The sequence below is a fragment of the Scardinius erythrophthalmus genome, assembly GCF_964197995.2.
Source record: "Scardinius erythrophthalmus genome assembly, chromosome: 5".
Lineage (NCBI taxonomy): Eukaryota > Metazoa > Chordata > Actinopteri > Cypriniformes > Leuciscidae > Scardinius > Scardinius erythrophthalmus.
The window spans coordinates 18,710,105-18,731,443 of NC_138225.1; the positions used below are offsets into that span (position 1 = coordinate 18,710,105).

General features: G+C 37.0%; 1 protein-coding gene across 1 annotated transcript in view; it reads right to left on the reverse strand.

The window, feature by feature from the left end:
* Window positions 1-797: 797 nt before the first annotated feature.
* The window catches only part of niban2b (niban apoptosis regulator 2b), a 28,379-nt gene continuing 7,837 nt past the window's right edge, over window positions 798-21,339 (reverse strand). The window contains exons 2-14 of the mRNA XM_081366016.1: window positions 19,655-19,785; window positions 19,035-19,163; window positions 18,461-18,566; window positions 17,723-17,890; window positions 10,552-10,667; window positions 8,860-8,964; window positions 8,256-8,418; window positions 7,160-7,347; window positions 5,884-6,039; window positions 4,973-5,086; window positions 4,759-4,866; window positions 4,561-4,672; window positions 798-3,350 (exon numbers count right to left, since the gene is read on the reverse strand). Coding sequence (XP_081222142.1) covers window positions 2,416-3,350; window positions 4,561-4,672; window positions 4,759-4,866; window positions 4,973-5,086; window positions 5,884-6,039; window positions 7,160-7,347; window positions 8,256-8,418; window positions 8,860-8,964; window positions 10,552-10,667; window positions 17,723-17,890; window positions 18,461-18,566; window positions 19,035-19,163; window positions 19,655-19,785 — 2,531 coding nt within the window. The 3' untranslated portion in view covers window positions 798-2,415. The remainder of the gene's footprint in view (window positions 3,351-4,560; window positions 4,673-4,758; window positions 4,867-4,972; window positions 5,087-5,883; window positions 6,040-7,159; window positions 7,348-8,255; window positions 8,419-8,859; window positions 8,965-10,551; window positions 10,668-17,722; window positions 17,891-18,460; window positions 18,567-19,034; window positions 19,164-19,654; window positions 19,786-21,339) is intronic.

The following is a 21,339-nucleotide window of genomic DNA, read 5'->3' on the forward strand; positions in this document are numbered from 1 at the left end:
AAACATTACTATTTTTAACTTTTTTAAAAAACGTCTCGGAACTATTTATACGGGATTCCGGACCACATCTATTTGGGTAGGGTTAGGTTAACCGTAGGCTATAGTACATTTACGTGTGGTCAGATAGCACCGACTATTTGATGTGTATTTTACATCTGGAAGACGTATTTTTAAGAGTGTTTGCTCATCTGCAATACGTCTATGGGACGTTTCCTGTCAGATGTCAAATAGAAAATGTATACGAATAGAAGATGTCAGTTTAACATACATTCTAAATTACATTACATCATTACATTTTAAAGACATCTTCTAAACGTCTATTTGACATCTGACAGGAAACGTTCTATAGACGTATTGCAGATGAGCAAACACTCTTAAAAATACGTCTTCCAGATGTAAAATACACATCAAATAGTCGGTGCTGTGTGGTCCGGATAACCGTATAGTACCAAAGTCTTTTATGCTCATCAAGCCTAATTTATTTTATCCAAAAAAAAAAAAAAAAAAAAAAGAAAAAAAAACCCAGCAATATTGATGTGAAATTTTATTAAAATTTAAAATAATGGTCTTCTATTTGAATATACTTTAAAATATAATTTATTTATGTGATGCAAAGCTTAATTTTCATCAACCATCAGTCTTGATTGTCACATGATCCTTCAGAAATCATCTAATATGCTAATTTGATACTCGGTTATTATTATCAGTGGTGGAAACACGTGCTGCTTAATATTTTTTTGGATCCAGTGATACTTTTGTCAGGATTCAACGAATGTTTTTTTTTTTTTTTTAGTGAATTGTTCTCGTGACATTTTTCGTTCACTCGTTCTCCCTTTGAAGTTGATTGATTCATGTGTATCACTATTAAGTTCATCCCTACGCGCTCAGGTAACAAAACAAGCGCTTGCACTGCCGCCTGCTGGTGTGACACATAGCTACATCATGCCATATTTTCGTATGTTTTATTCATTCTTCTACAAATGTTGCTATATTCAATACTATTCGCTTTCAGCAAACAACAACAACAAACATAAACTGTCAGTGATTTTGTAATTATTGTTTATTTTCCAAAAGATAACAATGAAAAAAAAAAAAAAAAAAGATTTGTGCAGGATAGAAAAAAAAGGTTAAGATACAGTATAGTACCACGTGCTGTAACTAATAAATAAAAATATCCAATTGCGTTCATTAAAATTTAAAGCAGTTGACATTTCATAGATAAAACTGTACTTTAAAAACAGCAAGAAAGAAAATAGGAAGCTGTTGTGGCCTGATATAGAAAACACATTTTGCACATCAATAATTTGCTTGTCATTTCAATTTGAAATACAAATACTGAACATAACTTTATAGTTCCCTAACAGTGGCGTTGTACTGATGTGAATATGAATTGGATGGTACTCATTTCCTGGATTCCCCTTTTCAAAAGTGACCTGTACAGAAATCAAAGCATCATAACATGACACATATCTCCACTAGGACCCACAACCTTTACGCAGTATCCTCTGCATTATCTAAAGATACTACAGTGCATGTGCGATTCAGAAGATACTGACATGCAATTACCAAAGAAAAAAGAAAAATCAGATTGAAAAAAAAAAAAAAAAAAATTAAGGAAAAGCACCATAAGGAAATGGCTTATATGGTCAGTTGTACTAGTTTGAACTGGTAAAGAAAAAATTAAATAAAAAAAATCAATACTGATGGCAGTGTTTAAGAAAATAATGCTTACTGTACCAGCTGCACCAATGTAAGCAACACTTAAACTAGAAGCAGCTTGTTTGGCGTTCCAGCAAGTAGTTGTTCACAAGGTAAAACTCAGACTTCCTTGTGTCATTTTCAAAAACAAAAACAAAAAAACATCTCACTAATTAAGCATAAAACAGACCTCTGCATCAAAATGATGAAGAAAAAAATAAAAATAAGTTTCTTTATAGTTTGAATTCTGGCAAGGCAGGGTACTGTATCACAAGCAATAAGCATCAGATGTGACAAATTTAAATAAGGCACCAATGAGGCATCAAAAGCATCATGCTTCTGTAGTCTGTTATTCTGCACAACACAAAAATGAAAAGCTACTAAAATAGCAACTGATATTTCTAATCAAAGTGGATATCATATTTATGAACAGAAAGATGAAGACATTTTGACCAAAGGTGTGTTTATATAACCGAGCCCAGCTCTGAGAGTGACATTTTTTTAAGTGCAAAAACTGTGACAGTGCACATGTAAAAAGACAAGGACGTTAAAATAGACAATAAATGTCTATACAGTCAAGAGTAGTGGGACGTAAGTGTTTACAGACAAAAAAAAGCTCCCGTCACTCATTCAAAAGTCTTTTAAGAGCAGTGGGTGATACATTTACTCACTGTTTACAGGCACAAACACAATAAATTTATAGAGTTATGAGATATTTCACTGGTGATCCATATGTGCACTTTCTCCCTTCCCAGTGTCCTCAGCCATTTCGGAGTCACTGCACTCCTCCTTTGCCGTCTGATGCTCCTCCCCTTCTGCTTCATTAGCGGGCAACTGGAATCCGCTGTCATCCTGCTGTGATGAAGCGATGCTTTTTTCCATGTGGGAGTCTTGAGTGCTTGCCGTAATGTGATTTTCCTGTTGTTCCGATGCCGACATGACTTCCACTTCCCTTATTGGTGAATCCAAAGGCTTCTGATCTGTGCTTGAAGGTGTATCTTTGTTTGTGTCTGCTTGGTTTAGTCGTGCCCCTTCTTGGCAATTATGGGCAGAATCTATCTCCTCAGCTGCAGATTCCTCTTTTGAGGATGATGACTCAGCAGCTTTCTGTTGTGTCCTGAGCTCATGTTCCTCTTGCTGTACTGCATTCTTGATTTCCTGAATGGCAGAGTCTATGGCTGACTTGCTCTCTGTGTCCAGCAGTGACTTTTCTGTTGTGCTTTCTTCCTCTTTTAGTGTACTTCTGTTTGTTGGTGGTTTCTCCTCAACCGCATTTCTGTTCACTTCCTCTTTGGTTCCGTTGAGCACTTGCCTCTCTGACTTTTGGGATAATGAGGCATCTGAACGTGCCTCCGTCTCCTCCTCTGGAATATTCTCCACGGCGGGCACTTCCAGGCACGACTCATTGGGCAGCACTGAGGGAGTGCCTTCCAACTGGATCATGGAGACCACCTGCTTCATTCTGCGCCTCTTCTGAGCCTCATGATCTCCTGCGCTCTCTTCATCCAACTCCTCTTGGCCTCCTCCGTACTCCTCAGCCCAGTCGATAGGAGGGTTCTCCCCCAGCAGGAGAAGGTTAGGGTCGCTGTTGGTCAAAACAATGCTGTCTCGGTACAGGTTGTGTCTCCTCTGGACGGCTGCTTCCTTCACAGCTGGAAACACAGAAGAAATGTTTGCATAAAGGTACTATGTGAAAGTTTGTGAGATCTTAGGTAGGAGGATATGATTTGATTTCTATGATTTGATTCCTTTTATGTATCTTTGATTTGATTAGGATTTTTTCTAAATGGATTTTATTGATCTTATCGTGAATGATTCATCTGTGCACATTTTATTTCTTTTTATTAAAATGTCAGAATCGTTCGATGGTGACGTTACAGTATGCTGGACTTTTCCAGAAGGCCTCTAAAATATCACCATGATCAAAACTTTTCTGAAAAACCTGATGTACATCATCTTCTACATGCCTTCTGAACTCAAGTAAAAGCCCTTTTAGTGTAATTCCTTCATGTTACGCGTGTCTTTTTGCTGTGAAATCTCAAAAGATTTTTATGAATTAAATGTAACTTTATAATATAAAATATTTCATTGGTAATATTTCAAGATAAATGTTTACTTGACTGAAGTAACTTAGGTTTACTTGATTATCATATTTTTTAATGATTTGGGGAAATCACGTTAAAATGTAAACATCAAATATGATCCATCAGGTTTATGAGGAATGTTTATTGTATTGCAATGAAAACAACAGAGCTTTGATCATAAAACTAAGCATTTAAATATTAAATATCAAAAAACATCTTACCAAGATATTACAGGGAGTTATAGAGTGACAACTTACTTTATGCAAGCAGTCTGCTATACTTTTCTCATTAATTTACATTATAAGCTATCAGAATTTCATCTCATCTACTGGCCAAATAAATAACAACTGCACCAATTTGCATATTTTTTGCTCAGTTTGGGTCTGACAAAAATTTAGGTGTTTTTTTTTTCCTTGAGTGTGAGCTCCTTATTCTCACTATATGTTACAATTATACACATATTCAAACTTTAAAAAAAAAAATTTGTATAAAGGTTCAATAAGCTGTCATTCATCATTTCATATGTCAGGCTTTACAGGGTTAGTCCCCGTCCTTTCTTATAACCAACCGCAAGCTCCCATTAAGATCTTCCTCCATCCAATCAAAAACCAATGGATGGAACCCAGTCCCCGTATACTTTTTCAATAATCTTACTTGTTTTGCTTGGATGTACGACACAATATGCAATAAAACATTTGCTGCTACTTCCTTTACATCGTGACTTTAAACGTTTTAATAGATTGGGTTGTACGGTCTCCTTCTTTGAAAGAAGTCTTACCCATCATTATATCTTTCATTACTGTGTGCAGCACCACTTCCTCAAAGATGTTCTCCACCAGAATGAAACGAGAGAAATCCTCAAAAATTAGCTCCTGGAAACGAGGGAGTTCCTGCGAAAACAACACAATAACTTGTATTATTATGAGTAGTTGTAGATTATAAGAAGAATTATTGCATTAACAGAGACAGGACTTACAGCAGAGCATGATGGGGAGAGCTGTTTCAGCATGTAGGGGATGAATATCTGCAGAAGAGCCTCTCTGAAGAACTTCTTACGAACCGTGCTGCTGTCATAGTCATATTTCTAGGGATCGCATTTAAAAAATAAAATGTATTAATATCAAATAAGGACCTGCTAGTTCAAAAAACATATGATGTGCAGATCCGTAGATGGACTGTTTCTGTTTCACCTTGATGACACGATCCTGACAGCGCTGGATAGTTTTGCAGAGATCCTCCCCTTCCTGGCCTTCCAAACTCTGGTGCAGGAGCTGCTCAAATGTGTACACCGCATCATCCATTTGCTGCATAAAAAAGATGGACATATGCCTAAGGCTGGGATTCATTACACACATTTTACCCAGAGTCGTTATTTTTGTGTTTATAAAGTCAGCAAGTGCATGATTTCAAGTCCATGGATTAATGGAAATAAAAGGACATAGACAAATTATTTTTCAAAAAAGACAACAGATTTCATAAGCGACTAACATCTGTTAATCCATATTGCCACAAGGGGGCACATTTCACCACACAGAAAGGGTGGATCAACATTATTTTGATAATTCACAATTCAAGTTTAGACTTGTTTCTCCACTCCCTGTGCTCTGATATTATGTGTCTCTGTAGCAAAACTGTATTTTATATAAAGTGCTAATGAATGGTGTTCTTGTGCTCACAATCAGCAGTCATATGCTAGTCTTTAAAACTGTAGCTATGTAATTTAGTGACCAAAATGAGGTTTAACATCTCTACCACAACAGCACACACCTCCTCAGTTTAATAACACAACAAAACCGCAAACCAAACTCACGAAGCAGCACATAGACACACACAAACCGCTTGTTTTACCTACAAAAGCACAAAGCCCCCCTTACAGAGACATTTGTATACTTCTTCAAAACTGCTGCAGTGTAACAAACCATCCTGATTGCATAAATGCAAGCAAATAACTAAAATGTGCAGTACTAGCAACAAAGTACAAACATGTACCACACATCTGAGTTATTTGCATGTTTTACGTACTTGCCAGTATTAGTGTTGGTAGTTTATAGAAGGAAATTCTTCTGAGTTTGCTGCTGTTCTTGGTTCAAAGTTGACTGACCTCTCGCATTAGGATTTGGGCTCTCTGGACAAACACGGAGGGGCTGGAAACGTCAAAGCGCTGCTGCAGTCCCTCTAAACTCAGTGTCTCCATCTTCTCATAGCAGCTCTGCATCTTTACAGGATGGAAGGCTAGCATGGAGATCTTCTCCATGTGCTGGACACCAAAGACAAAAGAGTTTTAAGTGATGTTAAAAGTTTTTCATGACTCATGCAACCTATTGGCACTGATAGTACAACCTAGGGCTGTCACCTTTTATTCGATATTCGAATATGCATTCGAACATGACATGAAGTATCCGTAATCTAACTATAAATAAACTATTCGGTTTTTAAAGTGCCATGTGTAGCGCATTTTTTACAGTCTATGATTAGACGGTTTGTTTTTTATTTTACTGTTCCGAATTTGCAAAAAAACGGTTTACTTACGCATCCTCGATCCAATCTTCGCGCTCACCTGTCAAGTTACCATCCATTCGTAGATATTCAAATATATTCGAATACATTGCTTGATATTTGATACCCGTTCGAATTTGATTTTTCTCAAAAGTGACAGCCCTAGTACAACTCGTTTCCGCCACTAAATAAAAAGTTATTGCGACTTTTTACCTCACAATTCTGCCTTTTTTTGTTGCAATTGCGAATTTATATCCCGCAATTCTGACTTATTTTTTCAGAATTGAAATATAAACTCGCAATTGCGAGTTCTAAAGCCCAATTCTGAGGGGGAAAAAAGATTTTGACTTCATAACACGCAATTATGACTTTATATCTTGCAATTCTGACTTTATAACTCGCTATTGCGAGTTTATATCACGCAATTCTGAAAAAAAAAGGTCAGAATTGCGAGACGTAAACTCGCAATTGCAACAAAAAAAGGCAGAATTGTGAGGTAAAAAGTCGCAATTACCGGTACTTTTATTTAGTGGCGGAAACGAGCTTCCATAGGTTGTACTATCAATGCCAATAGGTTGCATGAGTCAGCTTTTCACGACAAAAGTTTTTTTTTTTTTTTTTTTTCAGAACAAAAGTCAGAACAAAAAATTTTTTTCAGAACAAAAGTCAGAATTGCGAGTTTATATCCAGCAATTCTGACTATGGAACTAGCAATTGTGAGTTTATATCTTGTGAGAGAAAAAAGCCAGAATTGGGAGGAACAAAAAGTCGCAATTATCTTTTAAATTGTTTTATTCCATGGCCGAAACGAGATTCAATAACAGTGTCAGGAGGGGGACAAAAAAATAATACACAATCCAGTTAAACTTTTAATGCGTTACCTCCCCGAGTTTTTCCTTATTGCCATCATTGAGGAGGTTCTTGCTCATGTCCACCAGCTCTCTGAAGAACAAGTCTCGCACCTCGAAGAAGCCTCTGCTGGTGGGCTCCATCAGTGCTTCCAGGATTGAGCTGATGTACGGCTGGATGCTCACCTTCAGAAGCTTCTCTGCCTTGGGCAGCACAAGACCTACAGACAAACAGAAAAAGAAAAAAAAATATTCAATTGCGTAATGATGAAAGGTTAGGGATGCACTGATATGCAAAATCTGGCCAATACAATAAGCCGATAACTATTTTCATGTTATGGATGATATTATAAATACTATAACACTAAAACTACTAAAAAGAGAGAGAGAATAAACAACCAAGTAAAAAAAAAACAATGTAGTGATCCTCTCTCCAAAAAATAAATAAATAAAAAATACCCTTTCAAAACGGTACAGATTTGTAACTTATTTATCCCGAAATGTTGCATATTACTATTAAATGTACAAATTAGTAAAGTTTTCCTTTTTCTAAGAGGAAGAAGTAAAAAGGCTTTTTTACTTTTAAAAACTTTAGGGATCACAACATTATAGTGTGTAGTTAAATACAGTATAAATATGATTATATTACTTAAAGAAATCTGCTATCCTTTCAGGTGCACAACAACTAACCTCAAAGCATTGTTTTTAAAGGGCTAAATCTTTGCCATAATCTATCACTATCCCTCTACGTTAGTGCTAGATTATCTAATTATTAAAATAAACAGAAAAAATAAATATACAATATTTATATTGATTAAAAGAAAAAAAAAAGTAGAAAGGATAAGCAGAAAAAGATGTGTCAGTGATTTCAGAGGAACACTATCATGATGTACGTCATCTTCATTTATCAATAAGCTGTAAAAATGTCATTTGTCGTCTTCCTTCTTTCACAACCCCTTTTAAATACATTTCCTTGAAAGTGAATCACCAGAAACCTGATATGATCTGATGTCAGTTTTCCTCGGATAAACGATAAAACTGTGAGTTTTATTTCCGGGTAAGTCACAAGTGTCCTATTTGTGTCACTTGATAAAGATAAATAAAGGAATAAATCACCAATTAAAGCTACCTCTTATTTTGCTGGTCACATGTTCTTTGGAAGTGATGATCTGGTCCATGTCCGTGCGGATGGTTGTTTCCAGTGGGGGGCGTCCTGCTTCACAGCTCTGCACTACTGCTTCATATTGCGCCTGAGTCTGGCTCTGAACCAGCCCGTACACTGCATCTGATATCTGACCACAAATCAGACAGAAGCCATTGTAATACATCCAGGTTGTTGTAGAATAGAAAGTCCAGGGGCCAGTTGCACAAACAGTCTCTATGTTAACCAAGGGGTAACGGTCTTACTTTCGGATTTAAATTAGACCAATCTATCTTTTATGCAACCAGTCTTGAAGAAAAAACTAGATGATTAACTTGTAAGACTAGTCTAAGCAGTTTGTGCAACCGGCCATATATCCTCCAAAAAAAAACACTGATACTGCCACAGAGGTACAGTAAAGACCCACATGTAATTCTTTACAATAAAATAAAAAAGTTGCATCCCATGCAAAGTCTCCCTATTAGCATTAATAACACAAGTAGAGGTACATCCTAGAATCAAACTTTTACTTACTTGTTTATTAATGAAATGCATATATAAAAAATATTTTTATCTCAAACGAATGACGTACCAACATCCAATTCCTCTGTCTCTCATGCATCTTGCCCTTTAGTTTGGGGGTGATGAGGTCTCTCATCTCAGAGAGGAGGGTCTCCATGACTAAGTTGGCGAGGATCTGAGAATATGATTGGAAAACAACAGAATGGGTATGAAACACTTTAACGTGCATTTCTTGAAAACCAGCATAAAAATAATTCCTGAAAATTGATCAAGTCAACAGTATGTGTTTGAGTGACAGATCTGGATCATATAGGCCTGGAGGCTACATTAACTCATTGCAATTATATTCTTGTCTGAAGCACAATACAAATTTACTACTGCCAGACTGGTCTGGACTCTGGAGCCTGATCATATACCATTAAACCTTTTATTGTGACTTCCCCTGAAAACCTAGGACTTTTGTTACCGCCTTACAAGAAAAATAAACCTGTGTAGGCTTAATCTCTATTATTCGGATAGAAATATTGTGAACATGGTTTATCTGTTCCCTACAAATCTAGAGTCAAGTTACTGGAGGTCACACTCCTGCGCCTTTCACATGATATATCTCTGTTTTTTTCTACTTGCTCAAAAGAGAAAACAACGCCATTTCACAACTCAAGAAAAGAAAAAAACAATACTGCTGTGATGCTGCCAGGAGGATCACATGCTAAACAATGACATGCTACAATTTTAGCTTTATACTTTCAATATATTTCTTTATCAGATTATATGATAGAGCTGGCTAATTAGCCAGAGTATAAATAATTAAATTCATGTTACAGAGTTCAATGACAAAAGATCTCCCTGCCAAGCAAGGTCAGATTCCTTTAACACTGTTTATATTCTATTTCTTCACTCATTCGGTCAGTGTTGTCAGTATAAATGTCAATGCAGAATAATTTGCTTTTTTTCTTTTAATATGAGCATCTATTTTCAATATTCATCTACATCAATTTCAATATTTTATAAAGTAAAGCTGATACTTACAAAAGCCCACCCTACCATCCTCTTTCTCTGATGCTACACAAAAAGTTTTCTACAGGGACACCACAATTTGAAATGGTTCACGTCCTGTTAATCAATTTAGCTCTGACCTTCATGATATTCTATTATGGCCCAAACGATAACTGTGACACATTTTCCACCAACCTAAATGTCTTTTTTCACTCAAAAAAAAAGAAGAGAAATTTACGGTACTACTGTTCCCAACCTTGATGTAAGATCACTAGATAACTGGATTGATTGTTTTCTTTTTTTAGCACATTGTTTAAAGGAACACGCCGACTTTTTGGGACTTTAGCTTATTCACCGTATCCCCCAGAGTTAGATAAGTCCACACATACCCTTTTCATCTCCGTGCGTGCCGTAACTCTGTCTAACTGCTAGCCTAGCTTAGCACAAAGACTGGAGGTAAATGGCTCCAGCTAGCATACTGCTCCCAATAAGTGACAAAATAACGCCAACATTTTCCTATTTACATGTGATTTGTATAGTCACAGCGTGTACAAATAACAAGGTCACATGAGACAGAGCCATCTTCGAACCGTATACATACTGGGAACTATATTCTCAGAAGGCGAAGCACTGCTACTTGGGCGGAGTGATATGTAAAATAAATAAATTAAAATCTCTCCAAAGAAAATAGGTTGAGAGCTGTTCAAGAACACAAAGGATCTTGCAAGAGCTGCCTAGGATACATACAAGCAAAAGTGTGTTTTACCTGTGGAGGTGTCCCACACATCATGTCCCAGGTTCCATAATGACCATGGGCCTGCCGATAAAGTCGCACTGCGTCTGTGAATGCCGGGGTCTGAACTTTACATTCTTCAGGCAGTCCTGAGAAGAGATCATCATCATCATCATCATCCTCAATATATCCCAGAAAATGACAAAAAAAACTTTAACAAATCAAGAATCAAACACCATAAACATTAATTTATGAATAGAATGACATAATAATAACATGGTACAGTTCCTCTCAATTTAGAGAAGTGAAAAGAAGAGGTGACACACAATGAAAGAAGGGTCATATTTATATACATATCTCACAATCAGATTTTCCCATCAAACCACAGACTTCAATCTGCTTTGGTCACCGTGGTCAACAGGAAGCATTGCCTCATCAGTTACCATGGTAGTTCCCTAAACAATGCTATAGTTGCCACAGTAAACTGAAGAGTCATAGGGGACTCATCCAGCTGAAGTATGAATCCGACATGGTTTTTGAAACAGTTTGACGAGGTGCTGCTCAAATCTATAGCCTATGTCAGTTATGATGACACTCTAAAAGTCCACATATGGCAAAAGCCTCCTGTACATACAGAATGTGTGCACGAGTGCCTGAAGCCTTACAAAGACAGGAAGTTCAAGCAAGCTGGGTGTGGGGGGCTGTGGAGGAGAACAGACAGGAAGTACAGCACTCCACATCAGCACAGCTTGATGCCTTTGTGAGTACATGCACACATGAGCAAGCGTATTTATGAACACGTGGGAAGAGCCAGAGATTTTTTAGGCAAAAACGAGAGAATAACAGTTTATTTAGACGTAACAAAAAGAATTTATATATATATATATATATATATATATATATATATATATATATATATATATATATATATATATATATATATATATATATATATATATATATATATATATATATATATATATATATAAAAAAAAAATGCACACATATTCAAGAATATTTTTGAACGTGGAGAGTTGTTATGCAAAAATAAAAAGACAAGCATTACAAGCTGTTTTTTCAAGCAATATATATATATAATAAAACCTATATAATAAAAAAAAATAATAAAATAATCCACACATGGGCAAGCATATTTATGAACACGTGGGGAGAACCCAAAGAGGTGTTATGCAAAAACAAGAGAACAAGCGTTACAGGTCGCTTATTCTGGCGTGGTCGCCACGAAAACAACTGAACTCAAGTCCAAAAACACCAGGAGATCAAAGTACAATGAGAGAAAAATGAGGATCTTTGGTGAAAATTAATTCCTCTTTAAGCACCATGACACCAATGAGCTGGTAAATACCTTGCACAACAGGAGACTTGGTTCAGATAACACCAAGTTCAAACTATGAGGTTTCACATTTTTATCCCTTTCAGTCATAAAGTAACTGTGTGTAAATACTCGTGTTTAAGTGTTCAGAAATTCAAATTATTCTGACTATTTCTTCATATTTGTGTAGTTTCTTTCAGGTTGTCACTAAGGCCTTTACGGTGACATTTAATAGGCTTTCAAAGAGCAACTTTGTGTCTGGTCACTGGAGAGGTTTTAAACCACCTGGACTCAATTCATTAACATGCCTGTAAACCTGTTAGGTTGGCCAATAAAAATTTTCCAAGATTGACACGTACCATATACAGTGGTGGAAATGGCTGAGATGAACTGGGGTACCCTAGTTGGGAAACATATTTTTAAACCATAGATGAAGAAAATCCAATTCTTTAATGTGTAAAATTTGCATAGTTTTATAACCCCCCCCCCCCCCCCCCTTAAAGCTAAAAGTGGGATGTGAGTCACAGTCTAGCTACTTCATGTAGGCCACCTCATGACCATAAATAACACAATTTACAGCAAAGTAAGATTTGTGACCCGCCCAAAGGCTGCATTGCTTCTTTTTAGACATTAAAGCCTCCCTCGCCCAAGCCAAAAAATCACACAGGGAAGATCAGAAGAACAAAAAGGACAGAATGGTTCAATTAATTGCAGTCGCATACCAGACTTTACTGGCTCGCCAGTCCAAACAGATTGCTCATGACAGCACAGGCTCACAGAAGTCAACCAGCCAGTATACTTGCAGCAACGTCTAGGGTTGGGTACCGAAACCGTACCTATATAACCGGTATGTACCCGGACCGAATCAGAACGCAGATTTCGGTGCCAGTTTAAATGCCTGAGCTGTCGATTGAAATATTCAGTGCATCACACGATCAACTGCTAAATACAAACGTGCTTTCACGCTTTGGCTGGCCCTGAGCCAGAGATGGACGTGCTAAGTCAGCACTTTTCACATATCACAACGATTCAGTGTTTTCAACCACATAATGTTTATTTTAGGTTTCAGGCATTTAAATGCACAGAAGTACTAGCAAAAAAATACATTTATAGTTTGTTAAACACACACTGATGTCTATGGAGTGCAATAATAATACTTTCAATTATAATTTGACTTCGTGTTTTATTCATATCAGATACACATTTTATAGTTAACTATATAGTTTAATCTATTGTTCTCCCAGTTCACTGGTCAATTACTTTCATTTATTTTGGGAGAAGAGGATGAATTGGCATAAATCCGACAGATACAATTCTCCATGTCAGTCACCATGGAAATAATAAGGTGATGCATTCTAAAATAACGATCACCTTGTGCAGGACATGCAATAAGTCAGGAGAGGTGTTATATTTTGGCAGAGAAGGCAATTTTGGTCATATTTCTGCAAAAGAATTGCTGAAACTTGAAGCTGGGTTATAGCATACCAAGAATACCGACTACTTTGCTGTTATTAGTACCGTAACTTATTTAGTGTTAAATTATTGGAGTTGGGTTAGGTGGCTTAGGTTTATTGTGAATTTGTCATATAAATTTGTTGAGTTTTGTTTTTAATTATATTAATATATTTAAGTATACTTTAACTTTTTTAATATTATTGTAAAATGGATTTTTTATGAAAAAAATTTTTAAATAAAAAAAGCCGTTCTTTAATGTCATTCACCATCGTTTTGTGGCTCTCTTTTTTGAAGTATCGGTTCAGGCACTGGTACCGTTTTAAAAATATCGATCTGCCACCTGTATCGTTTAAAAAACCCAAACGATTCCCAACCCTAACGTCTAGTAAAGTACGGTAGAAGGATGGATTGCGTTGACAGCCTTAGGATTAAGTAGTCTAAATGATGCACTTCCAAAAACAAGCAAAGACTTGTCAGGATCCAGCCCTGATCTAACTCTGTTCATGCACGCTTGGGTTTACTCCTCTGGGCATTCATTCACAGAATAACACTGTCCTGTTGGACCACTGCATGTTCCTGGATCCTAGAGTCCTGCCACCTTTTGGGACACAGATTAGCTGTTACAAGCAACTTAATATATCGAGTTACACATAACATTTAGCTCTTAATAGAGAGCTAGTGAAGTGCAGTTTGAACCAATACCGATCCAACACAATGCTTACCACGACCATAATGAAGACATGTGCCTGGCTCCTGTTTTCTGTTTAGATGCTTTAATCCTCAGCAGAAGTTGTGCCAAATAAACTTGCATTACCCAACACAATAAAAAAAAAACATCTGTTAGAGCCATCTAATGTCAAATAAATAAAGAGACATTAGTCTACTTAACTACATTTTATTGACTTTAATTTATGTATAATATTTATAGTCAGGGCTTGACATTAACACCCGCCAAATGCGGGTGGATTTCAGCAGTGGCGTGTAGCGCAGTCACTCCTACAGCCACTTTGGCGGGTTTCATTTTATATATAATAATTGTAGTCTTTTAGAAAGGCATCTGAAATAATAAACTGAGCGCAATGTAGTGCTGTCAAAAATATAGATTTTTCGATACATAGCCTAGGCTACTGTATCTACACGGAAATATCTGAAACGCTTCCAATACTCATGGAGAGATACACAATACCAGCTGCGCTTTCTCGTTCTCTCATCCCTCTGACGGAGTTGACACAAAAACCCGCCTCACCTCACTTGCTCGTTTCATTTTCTCCGTATGAATATTGTTGCTGTTACAAGGCTTGAATTATGAAGAGGGATTGCGCATATTGCCCATAATTTTACTAATTCCCCGCAGATTTTGTGCAGCCTCTCAGTACTAATTGTGTTATTCTTCGCTGCTTATTGTGCTTAAACATTCAAATACACACAAAATATTATAATGTCAAAACACTGGTCTTGGCGAGTATTTACATTAATACAGTTAGTTATGTTTCAAGTGAACATAAACAGTATTACAGGTCTGTGCTTTAGGTCTTAAAGTGACAGCAGCCCTGCTGCCAAATTATGAGATAATATTAAAAATATCTATATGGCAGTTTTTCCCCATGGTACTGATGTCAAAATTGTGGCCAGTGAAAATGCTGAGTGGTAACTAGCCACAACCACTAAAAACACTAGCCACAGTGGCTGGTAAGCAAATAAGTAAATGTAAGCCTTTATAGTCATGCAAAAAAAAATTAAAGAAACCTGTGTTTTGATTAAGAAACATTTTTTAATAACCCAAATGTTTTAAACAATATTTTAATTTAATGAACAATATATTAATTCAAACGTGATTATTTAAAAAAAAAAACCTTCTGATCCAAATGCATCTTTTAAATCATGGTGTCATGGTTAATCAGTCAGCAATGATAATAATTTAAGCTTTAACATTTTTGAGAAAGCTACTCAAAGCTTGCTTTGCTTCAAGACAGATGTCACTGAAAGTAATAATAATTTGCAGTTCAGTGAGTTCATTTAATGAAGGATTTGTCAGACTGATTCAAACTTGATGAGTTTCTGAGTGTTTGTGAATTTTGAGTCATTTGAGTCATGTCTGTGAATCAGACAACACTGTATGCTGTTTTTTTAATTTATTACAAATAACTGGCTTATACAAGTCGTTTTATTGTGAATCAGACCATTTAGAAAGATGTTTCTTTCCATCATTTCAAGGTACTGTCTTTATCTCTTAACATTAAATTTGGACAGCAAACTCACATTGGCAACTCAGGTTAACTTAACTGATTACTTTTGCTGTAGCAAAGTAGATTTGAGGAAGGATTGCAGGAAAAGCTGCCACTCACAACAAGCTCACAAAATAATGACTGTACCAGGACAGTACTTAACATAATTACAGTACTTACATAATGAACGTGTGATTTTGACAGGTAAAAGGGAAGGGCAATTACATCAGTGGCCAAATTATGAATAGCAGCCCATTACGTGATTCAAACCTACACTCCTTCTGCAGAGTTTGCCTTAAACTGCAGGGGCCAGGTACATACAAAGAACATTTGTTCTGCAATCAATACTGCTTAAACAGTTCAGTATCTGTGTTTAGATAAATTCCAGAAATTAAGCACTACAGGGTTTATGCTTCATCAAAAGCCAAAAAAGAAAACCACTTATCCACTCCTATTAGTATCTGTGATAGAGACAGAGAGAGAGAGCGAATGAGAGAAAGAGCGAGAGAGAAAGAGCAAGCGAGAGAGAGAGAGGAGATTCCTCTTTATTATGTGATGTCAAAATGGTCAATGTCACCACTCTAGAAGCGCAGTCTCTGCTAACATCTAACCTTCTTACCAAACAGTGAGAATAGAACATTATAGAGTCAAACACATTTTAAATATGTCAGAGAGCATCAAAAACTGACTAATGAATAGCAAAGAACTTAACCAGAACTGAACCAGCCCTTATTTGGGGAAAAAGGGGCTCTGCAGATGTGCCTGCATTCAGAACATACTACACGCAGCAGGGATTTGGCTAACTCTAACGCACACACACACACTTTTAGATGGCCGCCTTAATAGCCCAGGGGACATTACTGCCCTCGCCGCAAGTGTGCATTCCCCTCTCGGCAGCCTCCCATCCAAACTGAATTATGGGTTGACAGCCCCAGCTGTGACCACTCTGGAATCTGGACTACAGCAGAGAAAAAACAGATCTAGTAGACGTAGAAGCTATCATGAGGCGTCTATGAGACACAGAGAAGCTCACGACCAAACATTTACAATACAATATATACAACAAGACTGAATTTTCAATGACATCAATTAGTGTCAACACTGTCAGACCCCTTTCCCCCAGGCCCAATGAGTAGGTTATACCATAAGCGGGGGCACAGCAGATTGAGTTCCATTTTCTGTTATTTTAATCAATCATTACTTTAGTGTCATGTGTTTTCACTGATGGTGGCCAATGTAAATATATTGGTCGTGTTTTATGAAAAGATCATTTCCGATGAAGTCGTCATCATGTGGCTTTATAGCCCCTGTATTATTATGGTGGTTACATTCTAAGATGAAAAGCTGATATTTTTTATCAGTGCAAAACCATAAGGGCCCACCAACCAGTTGACATAACCTCAATAAGTTAAACAAACAAGTATACACTTGTTTTTAGTGGCTTGACAAACAGGTTATCAAGTAATCTGACAGTGACATCACTGTGAAAGAGGGAAACTCTCACAGTAACAATGAACCTTCTAGTAGCCTTTTAGGCATGGTGTAACTAGATTTACACAAGCAAATTCTTGAGAAAAATTTGTAAACTTAAATGCAAGCATATCATCTAGAAATATAACCGAAATGTTTGTTTGGGAATTGACTTTGACTAGAATTATACAACAAATAAATGGTCTTTTCAAATCACATTTCATTTAATTGGCATAAACAAAACGCAGAAAGAGACAATTTCCGATAAAATACTATAGTTTCTGTTAATTATATAAAGTCACATAAGCTCTACAGAACAAACGGTCATAGAGCTCTCACACACAGGGAATGAATGATGGCAGCACATCTCCAGCTTTCCCTATGATCTCATCGGACTCTTTTTACAGCCTTGAGCGGCTAAATTCTTTCTATTATCAAACAGGCCAAATGACTACAGTCAACCGTGCCAAACGTTCCGCTCGAGTTTCCTTTTGGATAAAAGGATGTCTAAAAGAGGTGATTAATGAAATAACACATCAGTTAATCTAGCAAGTTTGAATGCAGCTTATTCTAACAAACAAAAGAATAGCAATAACCGTAATGAAAGAGTCATGCCTTGAATATGTGTCCGGGTGTTAAAGTGACAGAGGGGATGTGGAAACTTGGATGTCTCAAACTTGAAATTAGTATGATCCCTTTTAACAACAGGGTTAAGACTCACCATTGTTGGTGTGTCGGACGCAGTCTTGAAAGACGGCGTTCCACTTCTGCTGCTCCTTCTCGGTCACCATGCAGAAATAGTAGTGGCGAGCATAAGGGTGCCAGAGGATGAGGGGAAACTGCGTCGCACATTTCAGGAATGGAGAACTGCCAACTTTAGCTTTTACACCTGGAAAACGCATGTTGCATGATTCAATAATATTCAATTAAATATGGCCCGATGAGAAGATCTCTACAGCCATCATGATCACAGCTGTACAACATACAAAGATCACAGTGCATTTCTTCACACTCCTTTTCATCACTTCTAATCTGGACTCTGGCTCAACATTACTCTCCATTTATTTAAAATACAGGCTGCAGGTTCAATACACATACATACATACACATCTATATATATATATATATATACTTACAGTGCAAGTACACAGGGCTGGGTAATAAACACATATGGTTTTAAATGTCAGAGCCACATGACTTAAACATTATACATGTTTACAAGAGTCTTGTGTGACAGAATCGCTTACAGACCTTGTCTATGTAAAGTTATCTAATCTTTCAACTTCATTGTCATGACAATGTGACCCAAGTAAAACCAGTAAGCCAGTGACTTTCACACAGTTTTACAGAGCTTTCTTTATAGAACTTTCCATTAGGAACATTTATTTAAGAACTCTCATTCCTCCCTGAGTTTTTCCCATCTTTCTTTCTCTTTTTCCGCTCCCTCCTTTTGACTGACCTGGTAGGCTGGTGTTAAGGAGCTCGAGATATTCCTCCATAGAGGTCAAGACCCTGTAGCCAGCACAGTTGATGGTGCCTTTAGGATGCAGCCCTCTGTCATGGGCCTAAATCAACCGAAACAGATGAAGTATATAAGGACATTTCAGCAGTTTAATTCATTTAAACAAACAAATTAATAAATGTTGTTACTTGACAAAATAAATTAATAATATATGACTTATATAACTCACATATTATTAATTTATTTTGTCATTCATTAATCTTATAAAATAAAAACTATTTATTTAATTAGTAAAACTTCTGGAATCATCAAAAATGTACTTTACACACAATTTTATATATATATATATATATATATATATATATATATATATATATATATATATATATATATATATATATATATATATATATATATATATATATATAAACATTAAATGCATGATTATCAGCCATGGACTTTAATTATTTGGCCAAAAAGTTGCTTAGGTGACCTGGCAGATAATATTAATCAATTACTACTAAAATGTAGTTCATTTTGTTGAATTTTGAGTTTTCATGTAACTCATTACCTGTTGGTTATCATAATAGTTGATGTTATAGGAGTCAGGAATAAAGAGAAAACGATTCCTCCATTTTTTGTTCTCTTCTAGATACTGAAACAAAGCCCCCGAAAAGATGGACTTATTCTTAAGAGGCACCTATGAAGGAAACACAAGAATTGAAGTGCTGTTCAAACAAGTTGTTTAAGCAGAGAGAGAAAGAGAGAGAGAGAGAGAGAGAGAATGAGAGATGTCCCTCTATTTTCAGTGAGGACCCAGTACCTAATTATACCTTATGTAGAGAGATGTTAAGACTGGAAGTACTTAATTTATGTTTACTTTGCCCACCCAATGTCTCGGTCTACAGACATACATGCACACACACCCCGATTGACGAATAAAAACTGCACATCTTTACAGGGTCATACTGTGATAATACTACACATTTAAAATAAACAAGTCTGCATTTGTTCAAACAGAGTAATTATCCCCAATTCCACTTTGCTATTTGCCATTACAGACCATCAGTTCTGGGAGAAATTACCCTGATTTAAATAGTTTCACTTGCTCTTCAAAAAAAGAAAAGAAAAAAAAAAGAAAAGAAAAGAAATACAGCTAAAAAAGAGGAATAGAAAAAGGTAGAGCTTTACCTTCCTGTGCAGGAGCTGAGGCTGAGGGCCTCCTCCACCCTCTACGTCATAGCGCATCTGGTTAAAGAGAGCGACTGCATACTGCTGTTCATATAGCCGACCAAAATCTCCCATCAGCTCCCCTGTCCGTGCTAAAAAAAAAAAAAACACACACACAAAATGAACATACCCAACAATAATGGACTCACAAATAAACTGGTATATATGCAACTATCAACAAAACAGTTGTAAAATATATGCAAGCATAACAAAAATGCTTAACCAACACTGTTTCTCTACAACGACATATCGCCATGAAATTTTCGTGTCACGAGTAGTTAAAAAGTAAACCCTGTTACTTTTTTTTTCATAGGAAGGATGGATATGGAGAAGGAACCTTGGAGTGAAGTGACATCAAAAACTTAGAATAAAATGATTGACAACTTTGTTTTATAAACAGTTTTTGTTCTACTGGTTGAAACTCTCTTTACATCCTAATAGCAATCAATAATAGAAGTGGTCTAAATATTAAACCATGTTCATATATCTTCTGTGGAAGTCTCAGAACTAAAAAATGTTCGTCCAATCACTGCATTCAGTCCGACCTGTCTGTCTCAACATATGTTTTTCCATACCTCCACGCATTTCATGAGGCTAGTATGCAGAGTTGTAGACAGAGTCACCGAGCGCCACAAACAAACAGCAGCCATCTTTTACAGTTCCTCCTGAACCAAAACAACGAGCTTATGCTGCGTTTACACCATGTCACAACTATGTTGAACTATGAACTACGAGATGGCAACCCGTGACGTTCTACCCAGAGCTGTTCACGGCCTTGGATTTATGCGCTTCTATGTCAACACTATCAACACTGAAATGAACCTGCAGCAGTCAGGTGGTACAAGTAAGAGCTCTGTAAGTTGTTTACATTCATTTTTATTGTAATTAGGGCTGCCCCCTCATATTCGACTAATCCTTAGTAAAAAAAATAAAAAAGCAGTCCGTGAGGGACAGATTGTTAAATGGGTCTTTGTGGTAATTACAGTATGTTAGGCTGGAAATCCAATTAGCTGTAAATTAGGTCTGGAGAAATACTTGGCCACCCCATCACCTTCACCTTCCTCAGCAAGGCAGTTGTCATCTTGGCGGTGTGTTTGGGGTCGTTATCATGCCGTTCGGCCCAGTTTCTGAAGGGAGGGCATCATGATCCGCTTCAGAATGTCACAGTACATGTTGGAATCCATGTTTCCCTCAATGAAGCGCAGTTCCCCTCTACCAGCAGCTTTCATGAAGCCCCAGACCATGATGCTACCACCACCATGCTTGACTGTAGGCAAGACACAATTTTCATACTGGACACCATCTGAGTCAAACAAGTTTATCTTAGTCTCATCAGACCACATGGCATGGTTCCAGTAATTAATGCTCTTGGACAGGTTGCTTTCAGCAAACTTTTTGCGGGCTTTCTTGTGAGCCAGCTTCAGAAGAGGCTTCCTTCTGGAATGACGGCCATGCAAACCAACTTGTTGCAGTGTGCGGTGTATGGCCTGAGCACTGACAAGCTGACCTTCCGCTTCTGCAACCTCTAAAGCAATGCTGGCAACACTCATGCGTCTGTTTTTTGAAGCCAGTTTCTGCACCCGACGCACATTGACCCTTGCAAGGCCTGTTCCGAGTGGAAGCAGTCTTGGAAAACCTCTGTATGA